We start from the raw sequence: 27,230 nt of genomic DNA, 5'->3' as shown, positions 1-27,230 counted from the left end.
GGCCTTTATTCCCGGGGCGGGGGGGGGGGGGGGGAGTATCAAAGTGGGGAAGTCTTGCTACAGCTACACAGCATTGGTGAGACTACACCGAGAGTACTGTGTTATGTCGTAGTCTCTTTATTTAAAGGGGGATATAATTGCATAGGGGGCAGAGAAGTTTGACTAAACTGATTCCAGAGATGAAGGAATTGTCTTATGAGGAATGTTTAAGCAGGTTGGGCTGAACCACATAGGAGTTTCGAAGAATGAGAGGTGATCTCATTCAAACAAATAAGATTCTGAGGGGGTTTGACAGGGTAGATGTTGAGAGGAGTGTTTCCATTTGTGGAGAAACTAGAACCAGGGGCCACAGTTTAAAAATAAACATCTCCCTTTTAAGACAAAGATGAGAAGGAATTTCTTCTCTCAGAACGTCCTTAATCTTTGTAATTCTCCACCTCAGAGAGCAGTGGAGGCTGGGTCATTACATATATTCATGCCGAGTTAGACAGAATTTTTCATCTACAGGAGAGTCAAGGGTTATAGGGCAGGTGGGAAAATGGGTTTGAGGCCACAATCAGATCAGCTATGGTCTTCTGGAATGGTAAAGCTGGCCTGATGGGCTGAATGGCCTCCTGTTTCTCTTTCTTATATTTTTAATTTGTCAGTGTGGAATTAACCCTCTGTCTGTCAGTCTCTTTGGCTGTATTTCAGTGTGGAATTAATTCAGTCTGATCTGCGTGTGAGTGTGGAATTGATTCTCTGTCCATCACTCACTGAATGTGAATGTGTAATTTAAATCTCTGTCAGTCTCTTTTACGGTTATGAGAGTGGAACTAACTCTCGAACTGCCTATGAAACTGTATATGAGTGTGGAATTCAATCTTTGTCAGTCTATAGCTGTCTGAGAATATGGAATTAACACGTCAGTCTCTGTTACTGTATGTGAATGTGGAATTACCTCTCTATCGGTCAGTCTCAGTTACTGTGAGTGTGGAATTCTCTTTTCCAGTCTTTGTTATGACATCTGGGAGTCCAGTTAAGAACCTGCCAATTTCCATTAATATTTCAGTGAGGGATTAACTTACAACAACAGAGACTGAGAGAAATTAGTCATATTAGTCTGTCTGTGTTAAAGTGTATGATTGAGGAATAAACAAACAATCTGTTAGCCTCTGTTACTGAGTGTGTGGAATTAACTCTCTATCAGTCAGTCTCTGTTATTGTGAGTGTGAATTCACAGAATCGTTACGCTATAGAAGAGGCCATTTGACCCATCGTGCCTGCACCGGCTCTCTGAGCATTTTAACTTAGTGCCAATCTCCTGCCTTTGCGCCATAACCCTGCCCATTGTTTCTATTCAAATAATCATTCAATGCCCTCTTGAATGACTCAGTTGAACCTGCCTCCACCACAATTCCAGGCAGTGCATTCCAAAACCTAATGGCTCGCTGCTTCTTTTGTAAAACACTTTAAAACCATGCCCTCTGGTTCTCGATCCGTTTACAAGCGAGAACAGTATCTCTATATCTACTCTGTCCACAAACCTCATGACTTTGAAAGCTTTTATCAAGTCTCCTCTTAGCCTTCTCCTCTCCAAGGAATGCAGACCAAACTTCTCCAATCTTTCCTCATAACTGACGTGTCTCATCCCTGGAACCATTCTCATAAACCTCTTCTGCACTCTCTCCAATGCATTCAGATCCTTCCTATATTGTTAACCTTAACTTTCAATCTCTGTCATGTGTGCAAGTGCGGATTTAGCTTTTTACACAATCATGTCAGTTACTGTACATGAGTGTGAAATTCACTCTTTGGATGATAATCTGTTATTGTAGGTGAATATAGAATTAACTCTGTCAGTTTCTGTCACTGTATCAGAACATGGAATTGATTCTGTATCTGTCAGTCTCGGTTACTGTATCAGGCCATAGAAATAACTCCTTTTCAGGCTCTGCTACTTCAAAAAAGTAAATTCCACACTCATCATCTGTCAATCTATGTTACTGTATATAAGTACGATATTAACTCTGAGTCTCTGTCATGTGAGTGAAGAATTGAATCTCTATCATTTTGTCTCTGGTACTGTCTGTGGGTGTGGAATTCGTACCTTACATGTCAACCTCTGTTGCTGTACGTGAATGCGGAATTAATTCTGTACCTGTCAGCCTCAATTATGCTGTGAGTGTGGTATTCACTCTCTGCCAGTCTCAGTTACTGTGAGTGAGTGTGAAATTAATTTCTAACAGTCTTGGGTGCTGTGTGTGATTGTGGAATTGCCTTCCTGTCAATGTCTGTTACCGGATCTGAGTGTGAAATTAACTCTCTGTTAGAGTCTATCACTGTAAGTGAGTTTGATATGCATTACTGTATGTATGTGGAATTAATTTTCTGTCATTCTTTGTTGTTACGAGTGTGGCAAAGCAGACAGGGAGACTTCTATTCCCATTGATGGAAATGTAGAGGACCAATGGACGCAGATTTAAGCTAATTGGCAAAATAAGCAATGGCAGCATGAGGAAAAATCTTGTCATGCAGTATGTGGATCAGAGAAGTGCCTGAGAATGTAGTAGAGGCCGGTTCAATCAAGGAATTCAACAGAGAATTGGATTATTATCCAAAAAGGAAAAATGTGCAGGGCTATGTAGAAAAGGCAGTGAAGTGGCATGAGGTGATTTGCTCCTTCAGAAGGCCAGCATAGACATAATGGGCAGAATGGCCTCCTTCTGTGCTGTAATCATTCTATGATAAGATGAATTAACTCTCCGTCAATATCTCTTACAATATGAGTGTGGGTGGAATTAACACTGTCGGTGACTCTCTGCTATTACATGTGAATGTGAAATCAACTCCCTGTCCGTCTCTGTTACTGTACAGGAAACAGTTAATGACCTTATGTCAGAAATGCTTGGGCCCTACTGTTCTCAAAAGTGCTCGCGGTTAAACCCATCACCTTCTCTCTCTACTCTCCAGTTCTAAATCAGCCAACAAGAACATACCTTCAAAGTAAGCGAGGAACGGCTTCCACGTGCAACATCCATTCTGATTCAAAAGCATTCTTCATTTGTCAGTTTGTGTTTCTGACCTTGGTTTTGTGAGCAACACCTGCAATAATTCACTGAAAACATCATGTGGATAGTGGCAACCTGAAATAAAGAGAGAAAATGCTAGAAAAACACAGCACATCAGACAGCATCTGTGGAGAAAGAAAAGGAGTTCATATTTCGGGTCACTGACAATCAACCTGCAATAAAACACTTACTAACATCTGCCCATGGTGACTGCAGTTCCCACAATTCCCTGCATCCCAGAAACCGCTCTATTTAATACACTGACTTCCCCGGCATTGAGAGTGTGCATGCTCCCCAGGGCCGGCCCCGGGTCATTCTGAGGTCGAACTTATCGGCCCATTTCACCAATATGCTTCTGTCCTTTTGAAGTTTAACACTATCCTCCTCACAGTTCACAATACCTCCAAGTTTCATGTCATCCGCAAATTTTGAAATGGTGCCCCATACACCAAGCAGTAGGTCAACAATATATATCAGGAAGAGCAGGGGACCCAGCGGCTCTAATTCGGGCTCTGAGAGCCGCTGAGACTCGGTGTTGGTGACGCTCCGCTCAACCACGCTCGAGCTGAACGGCTCATGCTCGGCGTAGACAGGATTTCCGGTGACAGACATGTTTGCGCCTGCGCACTGCGGTCCTTCTGGGAGAGATAGGCCGTTTAATATCTCCCAGAGCATTCTGGGAAGCGTTATCGGCCATTTCATTATAAACTCTAACGCGGGAGGAAGCTTTTGTGTTAATAGTTTCTGTGCAAGCTCTTTTAAAGAAAATCAGCCCCACTCCCATTCTCCTTTACAATAGCCTTAAAACATTGTCCCTCCTGTGTTTACTCTTGAAAGTTTATTTTTAATCGGCATGCACCACCATTTTCGGCAGAGCATTCAAGACCACAACAACTCGCTGCCTGACAAAGACATGACAAGGGATGATCCATTCAATGTGGAAGATGTTGGGGAGGAGGGTGAGGACAAAGGAAGCCTAAAAGCGTTCTGGGAGAGAGCAAATTGGTGAGAGCAGAGCTCGCGAAATGGAACAGAAATGCTTGAGGGCCCTGTCAATCACAGATAGGAGAGATAACCAGTTGAGAAAAAATTAGCAGTGTTGGTATGGAATATTACCTGTCCTTGCCAAAACACTCATTCCAGCTGAAACAGTGATTTATGTGTACTTTCTTCAATTTGGCACCCTGTATTCACTGTTCACAATGGTGGTCTGATCGATGTTAGACAGTTTCAGTGATTGCTTTGATGAACATCTGCTCGGTCAGCAAATACGACACTGAGTTTACGATCTCCTGTGATTTTAATTTTACATCTTGTTCTTACACTGACGTTTCTGTCCTTGGTATCCTGCAGTGTTCTAATGAATCTCAGTGTAAACTTGAGGAACCGTGTCTCATCTTTAAATTGAGCACGTTAAAACCTTCCAGTCTCAACATTGAGTCCAACAAGTTGAGAATGTAAACTCAATCCCCATTATGTATCTTTTCCATTGGATATTCACATTTTTATCTTGTTTATGCTTTTGGATGGCAGCTGTTCATCATCCCATCATTCACACCTCCTTTAGACACATCTTTGGTTTTGTTACTTGAACATGTACCTTAACCTTGCACCATCAACTCTTTTGTCTTTTAACCTCTCCTGCCATCCACCCAGATTTGGAAACCACAAGAGAAAAAAATTATATTAGATTTATTAATAACTAACGAGAGAGAGTTAATATTCTGAAAGTAAATGAGCATCTGGCAACGAGTGACCACAATATGTTAGAGGCAGGGAATGGTCACAGAAATGTAACAATTTTCACCTTAAGTAAGGTCGGTAAGGGCAGAATGAGCAGGAAGCTGAACAGATTAAAATGTGAACAGCTACTAAACGGCTAAAGGAAACAATCAGAGGCACTCAAAGGTGATTTCAGTATAATAGGTGTCTGACGCAAGGCCCAAGGAAGGAAATTTCATGGTGAATTTGGAACTGAATTCCACGTTTTAAACCAGTAATTAAGCAGGAACTGTGATATCTGCCCTAATATTGATTAACTGCCTTTGACATGATGCTGTCTTCACTATGATGATTCTCTCGTCCTCGATGGTACATGTCGCAGTGAAGGAAGCTGTTGTCCAAATTAAAATGATGAATTACTGCAGGGTGTCATTTAGATCGGACATACTGCACCTAATAAATATCAACTTCACGATATTTTTCCATCTTAGAAATTTCTTATTCAGGTAATGATGGAGTGATAGTGAACGAGAGAAGAATATTCAGACTGTGCCAGCTCGTTGCGAGAAATGGACTGGTCTCGGCTGGTGTGTGTTTGCAGCAATTGCAGCTCGTGTCCTCGTGTAAATAAAAACAATTTGGGATATTTGTTGCAAACTGAAGTGTTTACAGAAAGTGAGATTCCAATGTTAAGACCTGCAAACTGTAAAGAAAAATTAGATAAATTTGTGGGAATATAAATAGCAGAGGATGGTTTCGATCCATCGACCTCTGGGTTATGGGCCCAGCACGCTTCCGCTGTGCCACTCTGCTACACATTGTCAGCTGTGGATGAATGTTACTTTGTGTATTAGGGAGATAAATAGTCACTTGCTTTGTGCTTTTGAGCGATGTGTTGGGAGGATCACCTTGGCTGCACAATTCCACTTTGCAACACCAGAAAAAGACAAAAAAAACACAGAAAAAAAGGCAGCAAGAGGCTGCCAGGATACACAAGATGACAGAGAACGATGCCGAGCAAATTAGCAAGACACTGAGGTGGAGAAACTGATCATTTGTCCAAACCATTCCGTTTGTCAGAGATGTCCCCGGTTTGTAATAATGAGTCCTGCTGTGTAACTGTGCACCCTGTTGTGTCTCTGTGCACCCTGTTGTGTAACGGTGATCTCTGTTGTGGACCTGTGCCCTTTTTTTGTAACTGTGCATTCTGTTTTGTGTATGTGCACCCTGTTGTATAACTGTGCTCTCTGTTGAATAACTTTGCTCTTTGTTGGCGAGACTGTGTTCTCTGTTGTGCAACTGTGCTCTCTGCTGTGTTACTGTGCCCTCTGCTGTGTAAGTCTGCCCTCTGTTGTGCAACTGTGCTCTCTTGTGTAACTGTGCTCTCTGTTCTGTAACTCCGACCTCAATTGTGAAACTGTGCCCACTGTTGTTTATCTGTGCTCTCTGTTGTGTAATTGTGATATCTGTTGTGTAACTGTGCTGTCTGCTGTGTTACTGTGCCCTCTGTTGTTTAACTGTGCCCTCTGTTGTGGAGCTGTGCTCTCTGTTATGTAACTCCGCCCTCTACTGTGTAACTGTGTCCTCTGTTTTTTAACTGTGTTCTCCGTTGTGTGACTGTGCCCCTGTTGCGTAAAGTGTGCTCCCTGTTGTGTAACTGTGCACTCTGCTGTTGAGAGATCTTCACTGTTGTGTAACGTGCCTCCCTGTCGTGCAGACGTGTTGCCAGCTGTGTAAACATGTTCTCTGTTGTCTCAAGATGCTCCTATACTGTAAATATGTTCTCTGTTGCTCAGTGAAGATGTTTTCTGTTGGGAAAATATTTTCTTCCTGGGTCCTCGATGTTCCCTGTTATATTAACGTGTTCCATGTCGTGTTCAGATGTTCCCTCTTCTTGTGTTAAAATCTGGTTAAGCCACAACTGGAAAAAAGTCATCAATTCTTGACTGTATCTGTTACCTTCTAGGAGTGAATGTGATTGTGCGATACATCCTGAGAACTCTGTTAGTAGACGTGAGCAAGATTTGTTCTGTATATGTCCATCACAGATAGTGTTTGTGAGTGTAGGATTCATTCTGCATCTCTGTCTCTGGAACAGTTTGTGAGAGTAGGATTTCTTCTTATGGGTCAATGCCTGGTACTATATGTGAGGGTGAGATTAATTCTGTTTCAGGCAGTGTTACTGAATGTCAATGTTGGAATCATTCTGTGTCTATCGGACCCCATTACTGCCAGGGGAAGTGGGGTTAATTCTGTATCTGAATGTCTCCATTATTCTTATTATTATTCAGACCTTCGGGATAGAGGATGATTTGCTTCCACTCTCTCTCTCTCTCTTCCACTCTGAACAGAGTCAGTGTCTGATTCCACGACTGTCCTGCAGCACCCGGCTACTGCAGACCAAGGATTTGGATTATTTTACAACAATTTCCTGCCATCCATAAACAATCCACTGCTCCATGAATGGGACTGAGTGACAGAGCAGGGAGTTCTGCACAGGTCAAATTACTACTTCCCACTCTCAGGATCTACTTATATTTTTATTTGTTCACGGGATGTAGGAGTCGCTGACAAGGCCAGAATCTGTTGCCTATCCCGAATTGCCCTTCAGACCAGACCCTGCTTGTGTCGCTGCTTTTAATTTTCTGTTTTTTTGCAATGACTATTAATTGAAACAAATGCGTTGGTCTATTTTGTATTTGCTACCTCCTCTCTCTTTGGATTATTATAAATACCTTTTTCTTCCGACAGGCAAATATTTGAAAGCAGCAGAATCAAAGTAGTGATTCCGTGACAAAAGGAGAAGTGCAGCCAGCTCCTTCTCACACAGTAAGTACAGTATCACTCACAGAGAGCAGAGACACCAGTTCCACAAGCACCAACAGCACAGTAAGATAAGAGCAAAATAGTGCAGATGCTGGAAATCTGAAAGAAAAATAGAAAATGCTGAAAAAACTCAGCAGGTCTAACCGCATCTATGGAGAGAAAGACAGAGTTAACGTTTAAGAGTCATATAGACATGAAACGTAAACTCTGTCTTTCTCTCCACAGATGCTGTTAGACCTCCTGAGTTATTCCAGCATTTTCTGTTTTTGTTTGCACTAAGTTAGTCCGGCAGTGAGCCCAAGTCTCAGGAATGTCTATTCGTTCAAACGGAGGAGGAGAGTGCGTGAGCCAGATGGGTTTTTATCAATGTGACTTTCAAGATTTTTTAAAATTATATGTCACTGGCAGCGGTGGTGGGATTTGATCCCGCGCCTCCATAACATTATCTTAAGGGGGTCCTGATGTGTCTTGACACGGCAAATGTGGACAGGATGTTTCCTCTTGGAGGAGAATCTAGAACTCACGGTCACAGTTTAAAAATAACGGGTCGTCCATTTAAGACAGAGATGAGGAGACTTTTTATTCTTGCTGAGGTTCTTGAGTCTTTGGAACTCTCTTCCTCAAAAGAGGGTGGAAGCGGAGTCTCTGAATACTTTTAAAGCAGGGGTAGACTCTTGAAAGCAAATGGGTGAGAGGTTACCGAGGGGAGGCAGGAACGTGGAGTTGAGGTTACAATCAGATCAACCATGACCTTACTGAATGGTGGAGCAAATTCGAGGGGCCGAGTGGCCTATTCCTGCTCTTTATTCCTTCTGTTCTTATGTTCATTAACCTGGAACTCTAGATTCCTGCTACGACGCCATCTCCACTAATAAAACTGTCACCGAAACCAAACAGCCACTGTTTAAAACGTGCCTGTCTTCACACCTTGTGCCTACAATAGCTGCTCTTTGTCTGACTCCCCACATCCTGACTGTCCGGCTCTGTTCCCACTCTTCACTGTCCAATATCAACAAACCAGGGGAGTGTGAACTCAACCAGGAATATTCACTGTTGCTTTGCAGAGAGAAAGCAGCAATGATTTTCAATAACAGCTTCTTGCCATTCTGTCTCCCTCCTCCCAGGAGGCTGCTGTTTGTTCCATTCCCCCAGGACCGGAGTCATTCCATTGGTGGCTCATCCTGTCCCAGATAAAGCTGGGGGAGAGCCGCGTGCATGCGCTCTTCTGCTCCCACCCATTGAGCTCTGGTGGGTCGGAATGACGCATGCGCAGAATTCTATAACATTCCATGAAACCATTTTGCAGTGAAACGTTTTCCAATTCACTTTTATCCGAGATCATCAAATGATCTGGAGCTCATGGGAAAGGGGATGGTGAAAACTGGGACTCGCCCCATTAAGAGACACAACCTGGGATTTTTCTGTTCAGCTTGTTTGATGTTCAGGGACCTGTCTTCACAAAGCAATCCTACAGAAACACTGGAGGAACCCGGGAGTCGGGGTGTTTGCTGGGACCGGGCAGGAGTTAATATCAGACAGGAACTCTCCAGATTAATTCAATCTGAGTGAAACACTCACTCACTGAGAGTGAAACCTAACAGCCCTGAGCTGCAGGGTGTACAACAGGGAACTGAGGTTTAAACATGGGCCACTGTTTCTCACTCACTGAGACTGTCAAAGAGACATACAGTCATAGAGTCATGGAGACATTGCTGCTCAGAAGGAAGCCATTCGGCCCATCCAGTCCATACTGCCTGCCTGTAGAATAATCCAGTCAGTCCCATTCTCCTGCTCTATGCCTGCAACTTTTTTTCCCACAGGCGCCCACCCACTTTCCATTTGAAATCATTCACCATCTCCGTTTCCACGATGCCCATCGGAATCAAGATCCAGGTGATAACCCAGAAAGTAACAATGTTCTTCCAGACTTCCCCCCTGCACATCTTGTCTTAAATTTTAAATCCGTGCCTCCTAATCCTTCTACTCTCAGCTAATGGGAACTGCCTTCCTCTGTCTACCTGATCTAAACAATCTTGTACACCTCTCTCAGACCTCCCCTCAATCTCGGCTGCTTCAAGGAGAGCAGCTCTGGATTCCGCAAACAAACTTTGCAGCTATAACCCCTCATGCCTGGAACTATTCTAGTAAATCTCCTTTGCACCGTCTCAACGACTCTCACATTCTTCCAAAAGTGTGGTGACCAGAAATGGACACAATATTCTAGTTGCTGCCTAACCAGAGCTTTATAGATGTTAAACATAACGTTCCTGCTTGTATGCTCAGTACCTCTGTTGATGAAACCAATGATTCCATCTGCTTTCCAAACTACTCCCTCAAAATCTCGTGTCACCTACAAAGATCTAAAGGTCCCTCTGACCTTTGCACAATTTTTAGAACTGGACCTTATAGTTTATACTGCCTCTCTTCTGTTAAAATACAGCATTTTTCCTGAGTGTGGGATTAATAATATGTCTCTGTTACAATATCATTGCAATCTGAGACTGCAGCTTCTGCCTCTCCACGAGAATCTTTCTGGGTAAAACCAGAGCTTACAAGGATTTCTGCAACTGATGCATTGTCTGTGTCTCACCGCCCTCACTCACTCTGTCACTATCAATCCCTCCACCCCCTCTCTTTTGAACTCCACATGAAGGCGGGATAGTGTTGTTTAGTGGCTGAGTGCACACAATCTGTGTCTTCAAATGATCAAAAAATAAATCTGCTTCTGAACAAGATCATAATTTAAACCAGTTACGGGTTAACCCAGGCACAGCTGTGATTGGCTGCAGCCTCCTGAATCTGGGGAACAGACACTGTGAGCAGCTCCGGTCTCAGAGGGTTGAACAGTTACTGAGCTGGGAAACTACAACTAATCCCCGTGAATCCACAGCACAGGCCGAGAGGAGAGGAAAGCCTGTCCTGGGAGCTGTAAATCTGAGCCACAGTTTGTCCTGTCAATGTGCAGATGTGAACATTGTATCTGCGAGAGTGTGTTAAAGGGGCGGGCGGGTTAGACTAATGTCTCTGTGTTTGTGTGTTCGGCCTCAGCGACAGATTTCCGAGTCCTTCTTGTGTAAAATCACAAGATTTCCCTGTAATTGGATCGCGATGCTCCCCTGCTCAGCCCTGAAGAGAGAATTTAAGGCAAAGTTTTCGTTAATTTCAAGATTTCAGTGGAAACACAGAGAAGAAGTCAGCGCTCGGCTGAGAGGGCGCGATCAAAGCAGCAAAGAAACGGGTTTAAATCGAAATTGTTGCCTTTAATTCGGATGGAACTTTCTCGACAACAAAGATTCGGATTTTGTTAACAGAAGGAAGCGAGTGTGGGAACCTGAAATGTCCAATTTGAAGTGGAATTGGGGAGTTTATGAGGAGAGAGAAACACAGAGAGGCTGGAGGAGCCGGGAGCTGACAGCAGGTTGTCTCTGCCCCGTCCGCTCTCTGTGTTTAAGTTGCTCTGAGCCGCCACCACTGGTTTCATTTCTGATCCAGTTCTGACTGTCAGAGAGATTTTCCACACAGTCTCGGATATGACTGATACTGCAGCCGCCGAAACGGCTCCTCCAGCCGCTGCCGCTCAAGTCAAACTTCCCAAGAAGAAGAAGGCGACTTCCCGATCGAAGGCAGCCGGTCCCAAGTTAGGCGAACAGATCCTCAAGATTGTGGCGGGTTGCAGCGATCGCAAGGGGATGTCCCTGGCCGCGATAAAGAAAGCTTTGTCTGGCAGCGGTGTTGATGTGGGGAAGCTCGGCTCCCAGATCAGGCTCAGTATCAGGAGGAAGGTGGAGAGCGGCTCCCTGGTGCAGGTAAAGGGACAGGGCGCCTCCGGCTCCTTCAAAATCCCTAAGAAGGAATCCCAGGGGAAAGTGGGAAAGAACGAGAAGAAACCAACAGCCAAGAAATCTTTAGTGAAGAAACCAGCGGCCAAGAAGGTGAAAACAAAGAAACCAGCAGCTAAGAAATCTCCAGCCAAGAAAGTAACAGCCAAGAAATCCCCAGCGAAGAAAGCAACAGTCAAGAAAACAAGCAGCAAGAAGGCGGCAACTCCAAAAAAGGCGGTGAAGAAAGCAGCGCTGAAGAAAAAATCTCCCGCCAAGAAGGTGACGGGCGGAAAGTTTTTTAAAAAAGTGGATAAATCGTCGAAGGCCAAGCCCAAAGTGAAAGCAGCAAAGGCTAAGAAAGCAGCGCCAGGAAAGAAATGAAACCAGCCGAGCAAATTGTAAACCTCTGAACACAAAGGCTCTTCTCAGAGCCGCCCACGTCTCTCAGGAAAGAGCTGATCCCCGAATCAAATGTCCCTGTCCCGGTGCTGGGAGCAGGTTTCACACTGAAGTGATTTATATTCAATTGAAAATTCCCGGTATCTCACTGACATGCACTATACCCAGCCCCTCCCCCAATCTGCAATAAAACAGCGGGGTCCGTGCACCATTGTAACTGGGGATTTGTTCAGCTGCTCTGTCAGTTTCTGCACGTTCCCTTTTCACAGATTCAAGGTGAGAGTGTGTAAGACAGTTACCCGGGCGGAGTAACCCCGCGTTACAACTCAAAGCCCAACACATGAGTTTGTCTAATTCAGCTTGAGTGAGGTGTCGGTAAACTGCTCAACCCGCCTGGAGGGGAGGTGTGTGGGGATAGAACAGAAGCTGGGAGTGAAGTGGAAACAGGCGGATTTGACGGGGTATAGTGTATGTACTTGGGCTGGAATATTACAGAATTTTATTTGTAAAGGTCTGCAATTAAAAGCTGCGGGTTTCTAGAACCGTTGAACATGAAGCTCCAATCGATAAGTTTTGTGCCGAGCGCTGTGTTAACTTCCATTGTCGACAATTAAATAAAATGTCGTTTCGACAGGCAGGGGGTGGAGCTGGATTATCATAGACATTCCTCTGTTCTGTCTGTCATTTAGTCTCCTCCCTGTCCCGCCTCTCACTCTATGCTCCTTTCTCAGTCAGGTCGGGGCGGGCTATATAAAAGAGGAACCGAAACAGCTCATCTCTCATATTCAGCAGCGATCTGAGTGAAGAATCATCATGTCTGGCAGAGGGAAAGGAGGCAAAGGACTGGGGAAAGGTGGAGCAAAGCGGCACCGCAAAGTGCTTCGTGATAATATCCAGGGCATCACCAAACCAGCAATCCGCCGCCTGGCTCGCCGTGGCGGTGTCAAGCGGATCTCGGGTTTGATCTATGAGGAGACTCGCGGGGTGCTGAAGGTTTTCCTGGAGAATGTGATCAGGGATGCGGTCACCTACACTGAACACGCCAAGCGCAAGACGGTCACTGCCATGGATGTGGTGTACGCTCTGAAACGCCAGGGCCGCACTCTCTATGGATTCGGCGGCTGAACAACTCGACTCTCTCTACCAAACACAACAACAAAGGCTCTTTTAAGAGCACCCACCGCCTCACAGAGAGAGCAGAAACCTGGGAACGGGAGCTGGGATGCGCTTTGATCTGGAATGTTAGTGCCTGATTTGTTCTGGACGGGAATGTACTGAGAATCTTTTTAATGGTTTATTTACCCGGATGGCCCGTTCTGCACTGACACTGAAAGGCCTCTCCACTGCCTCATATTTTCGATAGGTTTTGTTTTAAATGAATAATTAGTCAGGTAGTAATGACAGGATCTGGCGGTTCCTCTGACACCAGCCGTTCAATCCGTCAGTGGATTTGAGGTTACAATCATATCAGGATCAGGCGAGGCAGGCTTGATGGGCTGAGTGGCCTCCTCCTGCTCCTAATCCAAATATTCGCACGTATGTTCGTGTAGACTCAGACTGGGAATAACGGAAATTCGAGCCGCTCTTTATCGGCATGAACAGCCCAGAATGAGGGCAATGGGAAGGGGTCTGATGCCCCCAGCACCGTTTCTATTTTATTTCCCATTCCATTCCTCGAAGTGAGCGGCGATTTCGAGGGTTAGTTGTGCTGTAGGGAGCAATGGACAGTCCTTCAATTTTTGCCTCGGAAATTCAGCACTGACTTTACACAGTTCAAACAACAGACTGGTGTTTCTGTCCAAAAATGAGCAGATTCACCAGGATGATACCTGGTTTAAAAATTGCCGGGACAGATCACATGAACTGGAATTTCATTGGGGTTAGCAAAAAGCGAGTGAGAGTGAAAAATTGTATTTTTAATTTTCAAAAAAGGGAAGAACGAAGCATATTCTCGAGACGGGAAACGGCTGCAAAAAATTGGCGGAATTTTTGAAATGGCCAATTAAAAACAACTCGACCAATGGGGACCTGAGTTGCCAGGGATTAATTCATTGGTTAGATTTTGGATAAAACTGCCTGGGTGTATGGCTGCAGCCAATTACTGTTCGGGGCGGTTCCTCACAGAGTTTAAAAAGGCGGATTGTAGAGCGGACTGCATTAATAGTTCTTGTATCTCAGCCTGTGGTGTATCTGTTCAGGAAATGGCCAGGACCAAGCAGACAGCGCGCAAATCGACCGGAGGGAAAGCTCCCCGCAAACAGCTGGCTACCAAAGCGGCCCGGAAGAGCGCTCCAGCCACGGGCGGAGTGAAGAAGCCTCATCGCTACAGACCCGGCACTGTGGCTCTGAGGGAGATCCGCCGCTACCAGAAATCCACCGAGCTGCTCATCCGCAAACTGCCCTTCCAGCGCCTGGTGCGAGAGATCGCTCAGGACTTCAAGACAGACCTGCGCTTCCAGAGCTCGGCCGTCATGGCCCTGCAGGAGGCCAGCGAGGCTTACCTGGTGGGGCTCTTTGAGGACACCAACCTGTGCGCCATCCACGCCAAGCGAGTCACCATCATGCCCAAAGACATCCAGCTGGCCCGCCGCATCCGCGGGGAACGCGCCTAAAACCCGGCTTCAGCACCAAGTACAACAAAGGCTCTTTTAAGAGCCACTAAATCGACAAATGAAAGAGCTGCGATCTCCTGTTAAACACACCAGCACTTAAACAACTCGAAGATAAAATTTATTCTCCCTTGCACCGGTTTATTTGTCTTGTCGACATAGAGGTTGTAGAATTAAGAGAATACAGATGATGCAGTTATCAATTGCAGCTCAGGTTATGTCTGCGAATATTTTAGGCCACGGATTTTTTTCCAACGAATTGCGGCACAGGGTGAGGTACGGTTTGTAAGTCAATACTCATTGTTATTATAAGGTACCACTATGAACATGAAGCGATTGTCCGAGAGTAACCCTCCATTGCGCAGATATTTTTGATGGTTGTTTTTAGTCAGTTATACAGCAAAGAAACAGACCGCTCGTGTTCGTGCCGGACTGACTATCCTTGATTAATCCTTGCCTCTCCAAGTGGAAATTAATTGTGTCCCTCAGAATCTTTTTCATAAGTTTCCCTACCACTGATGTTAAGACTGACTGACCTATAGTTCTTTGGTTTATCCCTAGCCCCCTTTTTGAATAATGGAAACCATTAGCTGTCCTCCAGTCCTTTCACCTCTCCTGTGGTCAAAGATTTGAAAATTAATAACAGGGTCCCTGCAATCTCCTCCCTTGCCTTCCACAGCAGCCTGGGAAAATCTCATCTGCCCGTATAGGAAGGATGTTGTTGCACTAGAGAGGTCATAGCGTTATACAGCACAGAAACAGGCCCATCGTAACCGTGCCGATCATCAAGCACCTATCTATTCTAATTCTATTCTCCAGCACTTAGCCCGTAGTACATTTAGTTATGTCATTTCGAGGGCTCAACTAAATACTTCTCAAACGTTGTGCGAGTTCTTCCTTCGCCATTATTGGTCCAGAATCACTTACAAATTTGGTCCGGCCGCGGACAGACAATAGGTCACCCTTTCACAGACTCTGTGAGTGGCTCTGAAAAGAGCCTTTGGGTTATTAGATTAAAGAATGGCCGCTTCACTTGGTCTTCGAGCCCGCAGCGGCGCTGGTTTTCTTGGGCAGGAGCACGGCCTGGATATTAGGCAGCACCCCGCCCTGAGCGATGGTCACCCCTCCCAGCAGCTTGTTGAGCTCCTCGTCGTTGCGGACGGCCAGCTGCAGGTGTCTGGGGATGATGCGGGTCTTCTTGTTGTCCCGGGCCGCGTTACCAGCCAGCTCGAGGATTTCAGCCGTCAGATACTCGAGCACAGCAGCCAGATAGACCGGGGCTCCGGCACCCACACGCTCAGCATAGTTGCCCTTTCTCAGGAGCCTGTGAACACGGCCCACCGGGAACTGCAGTCCAGCCCGGGAGGAGCGAGACTTGGCCTTGGAGCGAACTTTACCGCCGGTCTTTCCTCTTCCAGACATTTCCACAACCTCACAAACAATTCGGCAAAAAATGAACAATTTCTCCAGCGTTTACTGTTCTTATAAACTGAAAACTCGTCTCATTGGTCTCTGTTCAATCCACTTATTTGCCTATATTCTTCACCAATCAGATAAATGGAAGCAGAAAAGGGCGGGATTTGCAAATAACCGTCAGAACCAGAAAAATGTCCATTTTAAAAAGCCCGCCAATTTCACTGCGGGAAAGAAGCGGATTAAAGTAAATGTCGTCTTTGGTCTGAGATTTCAAATCCCTTCTCTTTATTTGGTTTTATTCAGCTCGTGTCATCACCAATCGCAGGCGCGGGTTTTATCATTTTGTTTAAATGTGGTTCATTCTCCTGTCGCTTTCTAACTGTCCCGGGAGGGAATCAATCCCGGGTCACCGCTTTCCCAGGAGTGAAACATTCCGTTCAGACTTCACTCTGAACCGAACACCCTTCGCTGTAAAGAGGGAGCTGATCGAGTCCTCAGACTGTTCTTATTCCGCTCTGTAATAATCGCACTCCGGCTGTTACCCTGCGGAAAATTAATAAAATGACTCAGTAACTGTTTCAGGAATTGGGGGAAGGGACAATTAAAGTTGAAAACAGCAGCTAATGAGGTCACTTAAAGGCTGTGATAACAGAATAACCGCTTTCAGCACAAAGCGAAGGCCGATGAGCTAATTAAAGGGTTAGTGTCTGGGTTACAGGACAGGAGACACTAACAGCAGTGGAAGTTATTTTATATTATAATAATCCAGTAGGAAGATGTCGGGTGCAGCTCCTTAGTAGAGATTGTGAGTGGCTCTTAAAAGAGCCTTTGTGTTGTGAATGTGTTTTTCAGTCAGTTCGGGGGTTTTACTTGGAGCTGGTGTACTTGGTCACCGCCTTTGTCCCTTCCGACACGGCGTGCTTGGCCAGTTCCCCGGGCAGCAGCAGGCGCACGGCGGTCTGGATTTCCCGGGAGCTGATGGTGCTGCGCTTGTTGTAATGGGCCAGGCGGGAAGCCTCACCCGCGATGCGCTCGAAAATATCGTTCACGAACGAGTTCATGATGCTCATGGCCTTGGAGGAGATGCCGGTGTCGGGGTGAACCTGCTTCATCACTTTGTAGATGTAGATGGAGTAACTCTCCTTCCTCGACTTTCGCCGCTTCTTGCCGCCCTTTCCTGACGGCTTATTCACCGCTTTCTTGGCGCCCTTCTTAGCAACTGGTTTCTTCTTCTCTTCAACCATCTTCAATCTCAATTTCAGACACAGAAATAAACCAAACCCCTTCCGTCCGCTTATTAAATAGACAGTCTGACAGATATATGCTAATGAGGAATGAGAAAACAACAATTCTTATTGGACATTTTTAAAAGAAAACAAGTTCTTAATTTGTGATTTATTTGATTGGATAGAGAAATCGACCAATCATATTTAGCTTTCTCCACCAATCATAGGCTTCCTTACTGCAATCAGGAAATACTTTTTACAAAGACCCTCTCCAGGCGGAATTTCTCAGTGTGTAAAGATACACCAGGAAATGTCGCCTGGCAGTCGGTGCGAGGGACTGTACGGTAATGTGGGGTTCCCTCAGGAATTGTGAGGCTTTGGTAAAGTCTGTGATTGTGGGATTTATTCACTCCCTGATTCTGTGTGTGAGAGTGGGGTTCCTTCACTGTTTGGAAGGCCGTGGTACAGTGTGCGAGGGCTGGATTTCTTCTGTGTCTGTGACTTGATGGGACCATGTCTCAGTGTTGGATTCACTTGATATCCTGAGGCTCATTGTGCATCTGTCCGTTATTGGTGCATGTAAGTGAAATTATTGGCTCCTTGGGACTATAAGACAGTGCGGAATTAAATCAGCATGTGTTTCTCTCGGCCACGAAAAGTATTGGATTTATTCTGTACATGTCAATCTCTGTAACTGTATGTGAATGAGATTCTTTATTTGTCAGTCCCTGTCATTGTAGGTCAGAGTTGTATTGATTCTATGTCTTTCAGCCTGTGGTACTATCTCTGAGTCTGAACTTCTCATTCACTGTCAATATCTGATACTGTGTGTGAATGTGAGATTAACTCTGTACCTGTCAACATCCTTTGCTGAATGGGAGTGTGAAATTCAGTCTGTATCGGTCAGTCTCTGGTACTGATTCAAAGTGTGTAATTCATTCTCAATAGGTCCATCTCTTGCAATTTTTGACAGATGTAACCCCACTGTCACATTCGGCACCAAAGACTGACAATGTAGAATTTGCCTCAATGGATAGTATTGGTATGAGTGGGATCAATTCTCTCTCAACCAGTGGTACTTTATGGAAGCTTGCAAATCATTTTGTTTCTGATGGACTCTGGTACCCTGTGTAAGCGTTGAAGCCATTTTCTAACTCAGTGCCTGATGCTTTGCAGGAATGAAGGATTCATTTTGTCCCTATCAGTTTTTGGCTGTAAGATTTTTCTGTGTTTCTTGGTCTGTGGTACTGTGTGAATGTCAGATTCATTCTGTATCTCTACATCTCTGGGACCAGTGATTACTAACTCTCTAGATGTTTGCAGAATTGGGTCTACCTGAAAATTTCTCCACTTCAGCGTTAAGTTCACATTTTCATATCAGATTGACAATCTTTTTTTAAAATATTTAGCAATCTTTATACACATAAATGTTTAAAAAGTCAGACTTGTCAACTGCTCTTTAGACCTGTAATTATCTCACCTTGTGTTGTGAGTGAGGAGATTCCCCACTGGGTCCTGCAAAACAGGAATCTGGCTGGAAATTAATTTCAATGCCTGGAAATCAGGTAGAATACAAGTCTGAATTTCTGATTCACATCCTTAGTAGATCAGGCTTCTCGCTGGGAGAGTGAATTTGAAAAGTGGTGTTTAAAACCAAACAAACCAAGGTAGATCCTTCCTCATTTGCTGTGGCAAATCCAATGAAAGCAGTTATACTGCAGTAGGAGAATTTTGGGATAGGTACCAGATACAGCTCAGGGCAACTAAACCTGCTATCAGGGAGTGTAAAGGGTAATGGAGAAGGGGATGGCAGATACATGAATCCCAATATAGAGTTATCCATGTTGCAGTTGAAACCTCATCAGTAATCAGCACTGGCTTAGAATAGCTGGGCCTATTAACCTCGGGAAAGGATGGATGTCGAATGGATATGACCGCTGTCCATAAATAGAATCAATTGTGTGCATGTGAATAGATAAATTGAGCTCACTGCACAAAGAAAAATAGAAAAAGAACAAAAGGAAAATTAAACAGGCCTGCGGGGAAGAATATGTGAGCAGCTGAGCTGCTCTTGCAGAGAGCTGGCACAGATACGATGGGCTGAGTGGCCTCCCTCTGCTGTAACAATTGCGAGATTCTAATCTATGTAGCATGAGTGTAAGCCTGACTTATGTTTAATATAAAATGTGTTTCAACTGGAGTTAATAGCTGTGGGTATTAATCAGTTATTATGTCAGAGTTTTGGATTAAAATTCCATCTCTGTCAACACAACCCTGAATGTCTGTATATCACACAATCTGATACATTATCCGATGTGTATGATCAGCTTCATCTAGCTTGTAGACACTCTGAGGTTTGGGGAGTGGTATGTAATGCATAGTTCAGTCTGTAGTATGGGTACAATATTGGGATTCATGCAAGATCTTACAAGTGGGTACTGTTTGTCTGATCTCTTTGTCATTTAATGTGTATTTAAGGTTCTCCTTTTGTTTTGGTAACACAGGGCCTTGCAATCTGAGGGGGGTGTAATTTTGCTCAGCAATTTGCAAAGGTCCCACACAGGAGTTTATTACACAAAATTAGAACATGTGATTGGGGATCAAACATTAGCATGGATCAAGGATTAGTAAATGGACAGAAAACAGTGTCGGAATAAACAGGAATTTTCGGATTGGCAGGCTCTAACTTACTCTTGATAAAACACAGCCATCAGTTACTTACAACATATATTGATGATTTAGTTGGGTACTGAATGGAACATATTCAAGTTTGTTGATGATACAAAATTGGTGGAAAATTAATCTGTGAGGACACAAAAAACCTGCTAAGGCATTTAGACAGGTTGTCTGAGTTGTCAAGAACATGGCAGATAGAATACAATATGGTAGTGTGGGTGGGCCCAGTTTTGAAGGGGGAAAAAAGAACATGTTTGAATGTGAGACTGGAACACGTTTGCACTCAGAGGGAGCTGGGTGTCCTTGTACATGAATTACAGAAAGTAAAACTGCAGGTACAGCAAGCAGATAGGAAGGGAAGTGTTATGTTCACATTTGTTCCAAAGGTTTGAATTACAGGAGTGAAAAATCTTCCATTTATCCAGGGCACAATTAAGGCTACACCTGGAGTACTGTGTGCAGTTTGGTCTCCTTACATAAGGAAGGGCATAGTTGCTTTAGAGGGAGGGCAATAATTGTTCACTAGCTTGGTTTCTGTGACAAGTGGATTTCTTATGAGGGGAGATTGAGGAGACTAGGTCTATATTCCCTGGATTTTAGAAGAATACAGGTTATCTAAATGAAACAAATAAAACTCTTAAGCGGCTTGTCAGGGTAGATGCTAAGAAAATGGTTCTCCTGGCTCCGGAATCTACAACATGTGGTCACCATCTCAGATCACAGCATTGGCCATTTTGGAATGATATGAGGAGAAATGTCTTCACTGAAAGTGTTGAGATTCTTTGGAATTCTCCACCCCAGAGAGATTTGGAAGCTCAGCCATTGAGTATGTTCCAGACAGAGGTCAATTGATTTTGGATACTAGGGATATAAGGAGAGTGCGGCAAAGTGGAGTTGAGGTAGAACATCTGTCTGAATGAATGATGGAGGAGGTCGAATGGCCAAATAGCCAAGTCCAGCTCCTATTTCTGAAGGTTTAATGCATCAGTCCATCTATTCTGCTCGATGTGAGATTCAGGTGTATTCTGCACCAGTCAGTCTCTGGTACTATATATAAAGCTGGGATCAATTGTATGTCTGTTGGCACCTGGCAAGCGATGTGAATGTGTGATTCAAACTTTATCTGTGATTCATGAACCTGAATGTGAGTATGTGATTCATTCTCAATTTTCCCTTCTATTAGTATGACATTTGAATGTGAAATTTGCATGTCAGTCTTTGACACTGTACATGTGAGAGATTCATTCCATATCTGTTGGACTTTGTGATGTGTGACTGTGGAATTGACTCCGTATTTACCACTTCGTGATACTGTGAGTGTTTTCTCCTTAAGTAACTGCCAGTCTTTGGTAATTGATGTCTGACTATGTAACTGTGAAGCTTTGGCCTGTTTGTAAGGCATTCATTCTGTATCTATCAGGCTCTGGTACAGATTGAGCTTTTGGGACTCAACCTGAATTGTTCAGTGGTACTGGAAATTCATTTTCTATCTCTTAGTCTCTGGTAGAGTGTCTGTGTGGGGATGTTTTTGTCTTTATTTCTGTGTATATGTGTAATTAATCCTGTATTACTCAGCCTCTGGTGCTGAGTTTACGTGTAGGACTCTGGCTGTATTTGTCAGTCACTGGTAACACGTGTGGCTGTGGATGGAAGATTCTTTCTATAACTGTCAGGATATCATACATGGTTTGATTATGGGATTATTTTAATATAGTTCAATGGTCCTGAATGTAAATTTGGGAATCATTCTGAAACTCCCATTCTTTAATAATGTGTGTGCGTGAGTTGAAGAGTCATGACTCTGTTCTGTTGAAGGGTCATGAGGACTCGAAACGTCAACTCTTTTCTTCTCCACCGATGCTGCCAGACCTGCTGAGTTTTTGCAGGTAATTCTGTTTTTGTTTTGGATTTCCAGCATCCGCAGTAGTTTTTTTGTTTTTATGACTGTGTGAGTGTTTGTTACAGCGGACCACAGCCTCAAGAACAAATTTCACTCCCGATACTCCAACCCCCTACCACTCACACACACATACACAATATCCCAGTGAGTAAGTCGCACAAGTTACAAGAGTTCCGGGAGGAATCCCGCATTTCCGTGCAGTCCCTCTGTGGAGAAAGGCCCCTCGCACCGACAGCCAGACAACAATTCCCGGTGTACCTTCACAAACTGAGAAACTGGGACTAGAGAGAATCCTGATAGAATATATTTCCTGATTGTCGTAAAAGGGCTAATGATTGGTGGAGAAGTCGAAATTTGATTGGCCACTTTAAAAATGCAAACAGAGAAAAGTACAAAATAAGTGGCTGTTGTATTTTATTAAATGTCCAATCAGAATCATCGTTCTCCCATTCCTCATTAGCATTGGTCTGTCAGACTGTCTATTTAATCGGCGCTCGGAAGTGGTTCGTTTTATTCTGTGTCTGAAAGTGACGATGGTTGATGAGAAGAAACCAGCTCCCAAGAAGGGAGGCAAGAAAGCCTTAAAGAAACCGGTAGCAAAGGGCGGCAAGAAGCGGCGAAAGTCGCGGAAGGAGAGTTACGCCATCTACATCTACAAAGTGATGAAGCAGGTTCACCCCGACACCGGCATCTCCTCCAAGGCCATGAGCATCATGAACTCGTTCGTGAGCGATATTTTCGAGCGCATCGCGGGTGAGGCTTCCCGCCTGGCCCATTACAACAAGCGAAGCACCATCAGCTCCCGGGAAATCCAGACCGCCGTGCGCCTGCTGCTGCCCGGGGAACTGGCCAAGCACGCCGTGTCGGAAGGGACAAAGGCGGTGACCAAGTACACCAGCTCCAAGTAAAACCCCCGAACTGACTGAAAAACACATTCACAACACAACGGCTCTTTTAAGAGCCACCCACAATCTCTCTGAAAAAGCTATATGATTTCTTTAGTTACAAGTTATGATTTTACTATGGAGCATTTCGAATTTTGAAATTATTATTTTGATCACGTTTCAATCAGATTCTCGGTAACGTAGATTTAACTCGTTCAATTGTTGGGCTTCGTTAATGATGTCCCATAAATTAATGACTTGCCGCTCACGAAGCGATTGTTTTAAGACGCGTCATATTCGACCCCTGTCCCTGGTTTTGGAGAGAGAGCGAATTTAACGCAAATGCCTCAGGTTCCAATTCGGTTCAAGTTTCGCCTCAATAATCGATCAGTTGATTTCCTATTAGCACCGGTTGTGCAGCAAACTTCAGTCTCGACGCTGGCAAATTTACTCCAAGTATGTTCAATTTTGGCTGTCCCAAATATCTACAATTTCCCGTCTATCAGCAGAACGATGTAAATGGCACTTTCAGCCGGCTGCTTAGAAGGTTTCATGACGGATCGAGATTATCTAGAATTGATGCCGGATTCTTAAAGCGAATCCGGAATTTAGGATAAAATGTGAAATAGTCCCATTAGGGACGGACATTTTTAAAACTTTGTCGTCAGACCGTGTTCACTATTAACTGGATTTTCTATATGAAATGTATTTCTTGTTTTATAAATATATCGATGTCGAATTAAAAAAATACATTCCGTAAATTTGCGCCGTTATTTTCGACTTGTTTTCAGATACACATAAACCCAGACAGAAAATCAGAAATTGAAATATACAAAAAACTGTAATCCAGGGAAAGAGAGAGAGAGATGAAGAGAATGTAACATTCGAATACTAAATACTGAATAACCATTTCCAATTAGGACTCGAAACGTCAACTGTGTTCCTCTCCGTAGATGAATTTTTCCAGGTATTTTTGTTTTTGTTTCAGATTTCCAGCATCGTCTGTATTTTGCTTTTATCCAATTAGTACTATGTTCGATCCGTTCTTTTTTGGCTTTTTTTTTTTACAAATTTGGCGGGCTTTTAAAATTTGAAAAAAAGATCGGTTGGAATCTCAAAATTTGGCGCCGTTTTTTTCCGCCCTCACTCCGTCAAGTCTCCGGATTGGTGAGTTCAGTAGATATCTGATTGGTGATATGAACAACATTATGAGACGCAGCACAAAGTGACCAATCAAGCAATGCCCGCAGCACCATTCCTCCCGAAGCTATAAGAGAAGCGAATGTGAGAGGATTTCCTCATTCTCTATTAAAGTGTTTGTGAGATTGTGAAATGTCTGGAAGAGGAAAGACCGGCGGTAAAGCTCGGTCCAAGGCCAGATCTCGCTCCTCCCGGGCTGGACTGCAGTTCCCGGTGGGCCGTGTTCACAGGCTCCTGAGAAAGGGCAACTATGCTGAGCGTGTGGGTGCCGGAGCCCCGGTCTATCTGGCTGCTGTGCTCGAGTATCTGACGGCTGAAATCCTCGAGCTGGCCGGTAACGCGGCCCGGGACAACAAGAAGACCCGCATCATCCCCAGACACCTGCAGCTGGCCGTCCGCAACGACGAGGAGCTCAACAAGCTGCTGGGAGGGGTGACCATCGCTCAGGGCGGGGTGCTGCCTAATATCCAGGCCGTGCTTCTGCCCAAGAAAACCAGCGCCTCTGCGGCCTCGAAGACCAAGTGAAGCGGCCATTCTTTTATCTGATAAGCCAAAGGCTCTTTTCAGAGCCACTCACAGAGTCTGTGAAAGGGTGATCTATTGTCTGTCTGCTGCGTGCCGAATTTCAGTAATGGTGAAGCGTTTCTAATGATCCGCAAGGACAACCAACTCGCATCAACAGAGAAATTACATTTCCACCCGCGTGGTTCGGGACTGGAATGCACTCTCTGGAAGTGTAGTGGAGGCAGGTTCAATAGAGGCATTCAAGAGGGTATTAGATGATTATTTGAATAGAAAAAATGTGCAGGAATGGGGGATGGGGGGAAGCATTAGGTCATAACACTCATTTGGAGAGCAGATGCAGACATGCGCAAGGGCCGAATGGCCTCCCGTGCTGTGCAAATTCTTTGATTCTATGTCTGTGCACCGGAGTCATCACCTCTTGTTGCTTGAGGCATTGCCTTTATTGACATCATGAGCACTGACTTGTAACCCGCAGCTCACCCTTTGCTTGGGATTGATGTCTGCTCGCAGTATTTAATACATTTTCACAGCCGCCATTTATTGGAAGTGACCTACAGCACTAAGGTGACCGCAGTCCCAATTTTCTGCTGAAATTAATATACCATCTGCGCTACAATTTACAACTGCATCGTCTGTGATTATCAATCCCACAAAAGAGGTTTGTAGACAAGAAAAATAAACTGATGCAAGGGAGCAAATTGTATCTTCGCGATGTCTAAGTCCTGGAGTGGACAACAGGAGATTGCAGCTCTTTCATTTGTCGATCTGTTGGCTCTTAAAAGAGCCTTTGTTGTACTTGGTGCTGAAGCCGGGTTTTAGGCGCGTTCCCCGCGGATGCGGCGGGCCAGCTGGATGTCTTTGGGCATGATGGTGACTCGCTTGGCGTGGATGGCGCACAGGTTGGTGTCCTCAAAGAGCCCCACCAGGTAAGCCTCGCTGGCCTCCTGCAGGGCCATGACGGCCGAGCTCTGGAAGCGCAGGTCTGTCTTGAAATCCTGAGCGATCTCTCGCACCAGGCGCTGGAAGGGCAGTTTGCGAATGAGCAGCTCGGTGGATTTCTGGTAGCGGCGGATCTCCCTCAGAGCCACAGTGCCGGGTCTGTAGCGATGAGGCTTCTTCACGCCGCCCGTTGCTGGAGCGCTCTTCCGGGCCGCTTTGGTCGCCAGCTGTTTGCGGGGAGCTTTCCCTCCGGTCGATTTGCGCGCTGTCTGCTTGGTCCTGGCCATTTTCTGAACAGATTCACCACAACCTGAGATGCAAGATCTATTAAGACAGTCTGCTGCCCAATCCGCCTTTTTAAACTCTGAGAGGAACCGCCCCGAACAGTAATTGGCTGGAGCCTTGCGCCCAGGCAGTTTTATCCAAAATCTAACCAATGAATTAATCCCTGGCACCTCAGGTCCCCATTGGTCGAGTTGTTTTTAATTGCCCATTTCAAAAATTCGGCCTTTATTTCCAGCCGTTGACCGACTCGATATCAGAAGACTTTGTTCCTCAATTTTTAAAAATTAAAAATACCATTTCACTGCAATTCAATATTTCCTTACCCGAATGAAATTCCTGTTCATTTAACCTCTTCCAACAATTTTTAAACCCGGCATCATCCTGATGAACCTGCTTATTTTTGGACAGAAACACCAGTCTGTTGTTTGAACTGTGGAAAGTCAGTGCTGGACTTCGCAGGCAAAAATTGACGGACTGTCCATTGCTCCCTACAGCACAACCAACCCTAAAATTCACCGAAACAAAAATAAAAATGCCTTGAAAAACTCAGCAGCTCTGGCAGCATCTGCGGAGAGGAACACAGTTAACATTTCGAGTCGCTATGACTCTTCAACAGATCCTCTCCGCAGATGCTGCCAGACTTGCTGAGTTCTTCCAGGTATTTTTATTTTTGTTTTGGATTTCCAGCATCCGCAGTTTTTTGTTTTTATCCTAAAAATCGCCGCTCCCTTAGAGGTCTGGAGTGGGTAATAAAATGGAACCGGTGCTGGGGGCTTCAGATCCCTTCCCATTGCCCTCATTCTGGGCTGTTCATGACGATAATGAGCGGAGAAAGTGACCGGCTCGATTCTCCCGCTATTCCCGGCCAGACAGATCCCGGTTCCTGAAAGGAGATGACAAATTCTGAAAATAGCTCCGAAAATAGCGCCAAGATCTTGTGACAGGGAGCGCAGTATAACAGATCATAAAGTGAGAGATTAAAAATTGTTGCCTGAAAATTAAGATTATCTTGCATTTTCCAACACTGGAATTGGCGGGCTTTTCGAATGCAAAAAAAAGTAAATCAATCATAATTTTCGATTTCTTCTCCCTGACTCAGCGATTGGTTAAGAATTAGACTAGGAAGAGGCTGACCAATCAGAGCTAGAGTCCGGCTGCAGTCGCTCAGACTGCGGGAATTCCAGGTCGCCGAGTGGCTGAGCTGAAACTGCTGTTTCCCAAACCCTGTCAGTAACTTCACGAACATCCGTCCGAACATTGGGTTTCGGAGCAGGAGGCCACTCAGCCACGAGCCTGAACCTATTCAGTGAAATCATGGCTGATCTGATTGTAACCTCATACACCACTGACGCATTGAACGGCTGGTGTTACCTAAAATAACACATTTCGAAAATGTGTAGTGGAGCGGCTTTTCAGCGTCAGTGGAGAATGTGCCATCCAGGATAATAAATAACGATTAAATTGAGGGACTTAGTACATCCCCCCGAAACCCGGAACAAATCATGCACTAAAATGAAAGAAAAATACTGCGGATGCTGGAAGTCTGAAATATAAACAGAAAATGCTGGAAACCTCAGTAGGTCTGACAGCATCTGTGGAGAGAAAAGAGTTAAACCCTTCTAGTCTGTATGACTCTTCTTCAGAGATCTTGTTTGTTTCAGACACTAACATTCCCGATCACAGCCCATCCCAGCTCCCGTTCCCAGGTCTCTGCTCTCTCTGTGAGGTGGTGGGTGGCTCTGAAAAGAGCCT

General features: G+C 44.8%; 2 protein-coding genes, 1 long non-coding RNA gene and 1 other non-coding gene across 4 annotated transcripts in view; 1 reads left to right on the top strand and 3 right to left on the bottom strand.

Annotated features, from left to right (window-relative positions):
• The window catches only part of LOC144670309 (uncharacterized), a 621,539-nt gene that overhangs the window by 516,661 nt on the left and 77,648 nt on the right, over positions 1–27,230 (bottom strand). The gene's annotated exons all lie outside the window — the stretch shown is intronic.
• Positions 5,514–5,585, bottom strand: trnam-cau (transfer RNA methionine (anticodon CAU)). Its single transcript has one exon. It is a non-coding gene; the product is annotated as a tRNA-Met (tRNA).
• LOC144670234 (histone H1-like) lies at positions 11,129–11,800 on the top strand. Its single transcript, XM_078532720.1, has 2 exons — positions 11,129–11,464; positions 11,513–11,800. Exons 1-2 carry the CDS (start codon positions 11,129–11,131, stop codon positions 11,798–11,800), a joined length of 624 nt encoding a protein of 207 aa, XP_078388846.1.
• LOC144670360 (histone H2B-like) lies at positions 16,669–17,128 on the bottom strand. Its single transcript, XM_078532838.1, has one exon. The coding sequence runs from the start codon at positions 17,085–17,087 to the stop codon at positions 16,710–16,712; it is 378 nt and encodes a 125-aa protein (XP_078388964.1). The 5' UTR covers positions 17,088–17,128; the 3' UTR covers positions 16,669–16,709.

This window comes from Cetorhinus maximus, chromosome 31, assembly GCF_964194155.1.
Source record: "Cetorhinus maximus chromosome 31, sCetMax3.hap1.1, whole genome shotgun sequence".
Classification (NCBI taxonomy): domain Eukaryota; kingdom Metazoa; phylum Chordata; class Chondrichthyes; order Lamniformes; family Cetorhinidae; genus Cetorhinus; species Cetorhinus maximus.
This window is presented reverse-complemented; position numbering and strand designations above follow the sequence as displayed.

Coding starts and splice junctions, on each gene's coding strand:
- LOC144670234 (XM_078532720.1), top strand. CDS start 11,129: ATGACTGATACTGCAGCCGCCGAAACGGCTCCTCCAGCCGCTGCCGCT. Junction 11,465..11,512: donor AGAAGGAATCCCAGGGGAAA/GTGGGAAAGAAC, acceptor TCTTTAGTGAAG/AAACCAGCGGCCAAGAAGGT.
- LOC144670360 (XM_078532838.1), bottom strand. CDS start 17,087: ATGGTTGAAGAGAAGAAGAAACCAGTTGCTAAGAAGGGCGCCAAGAAA.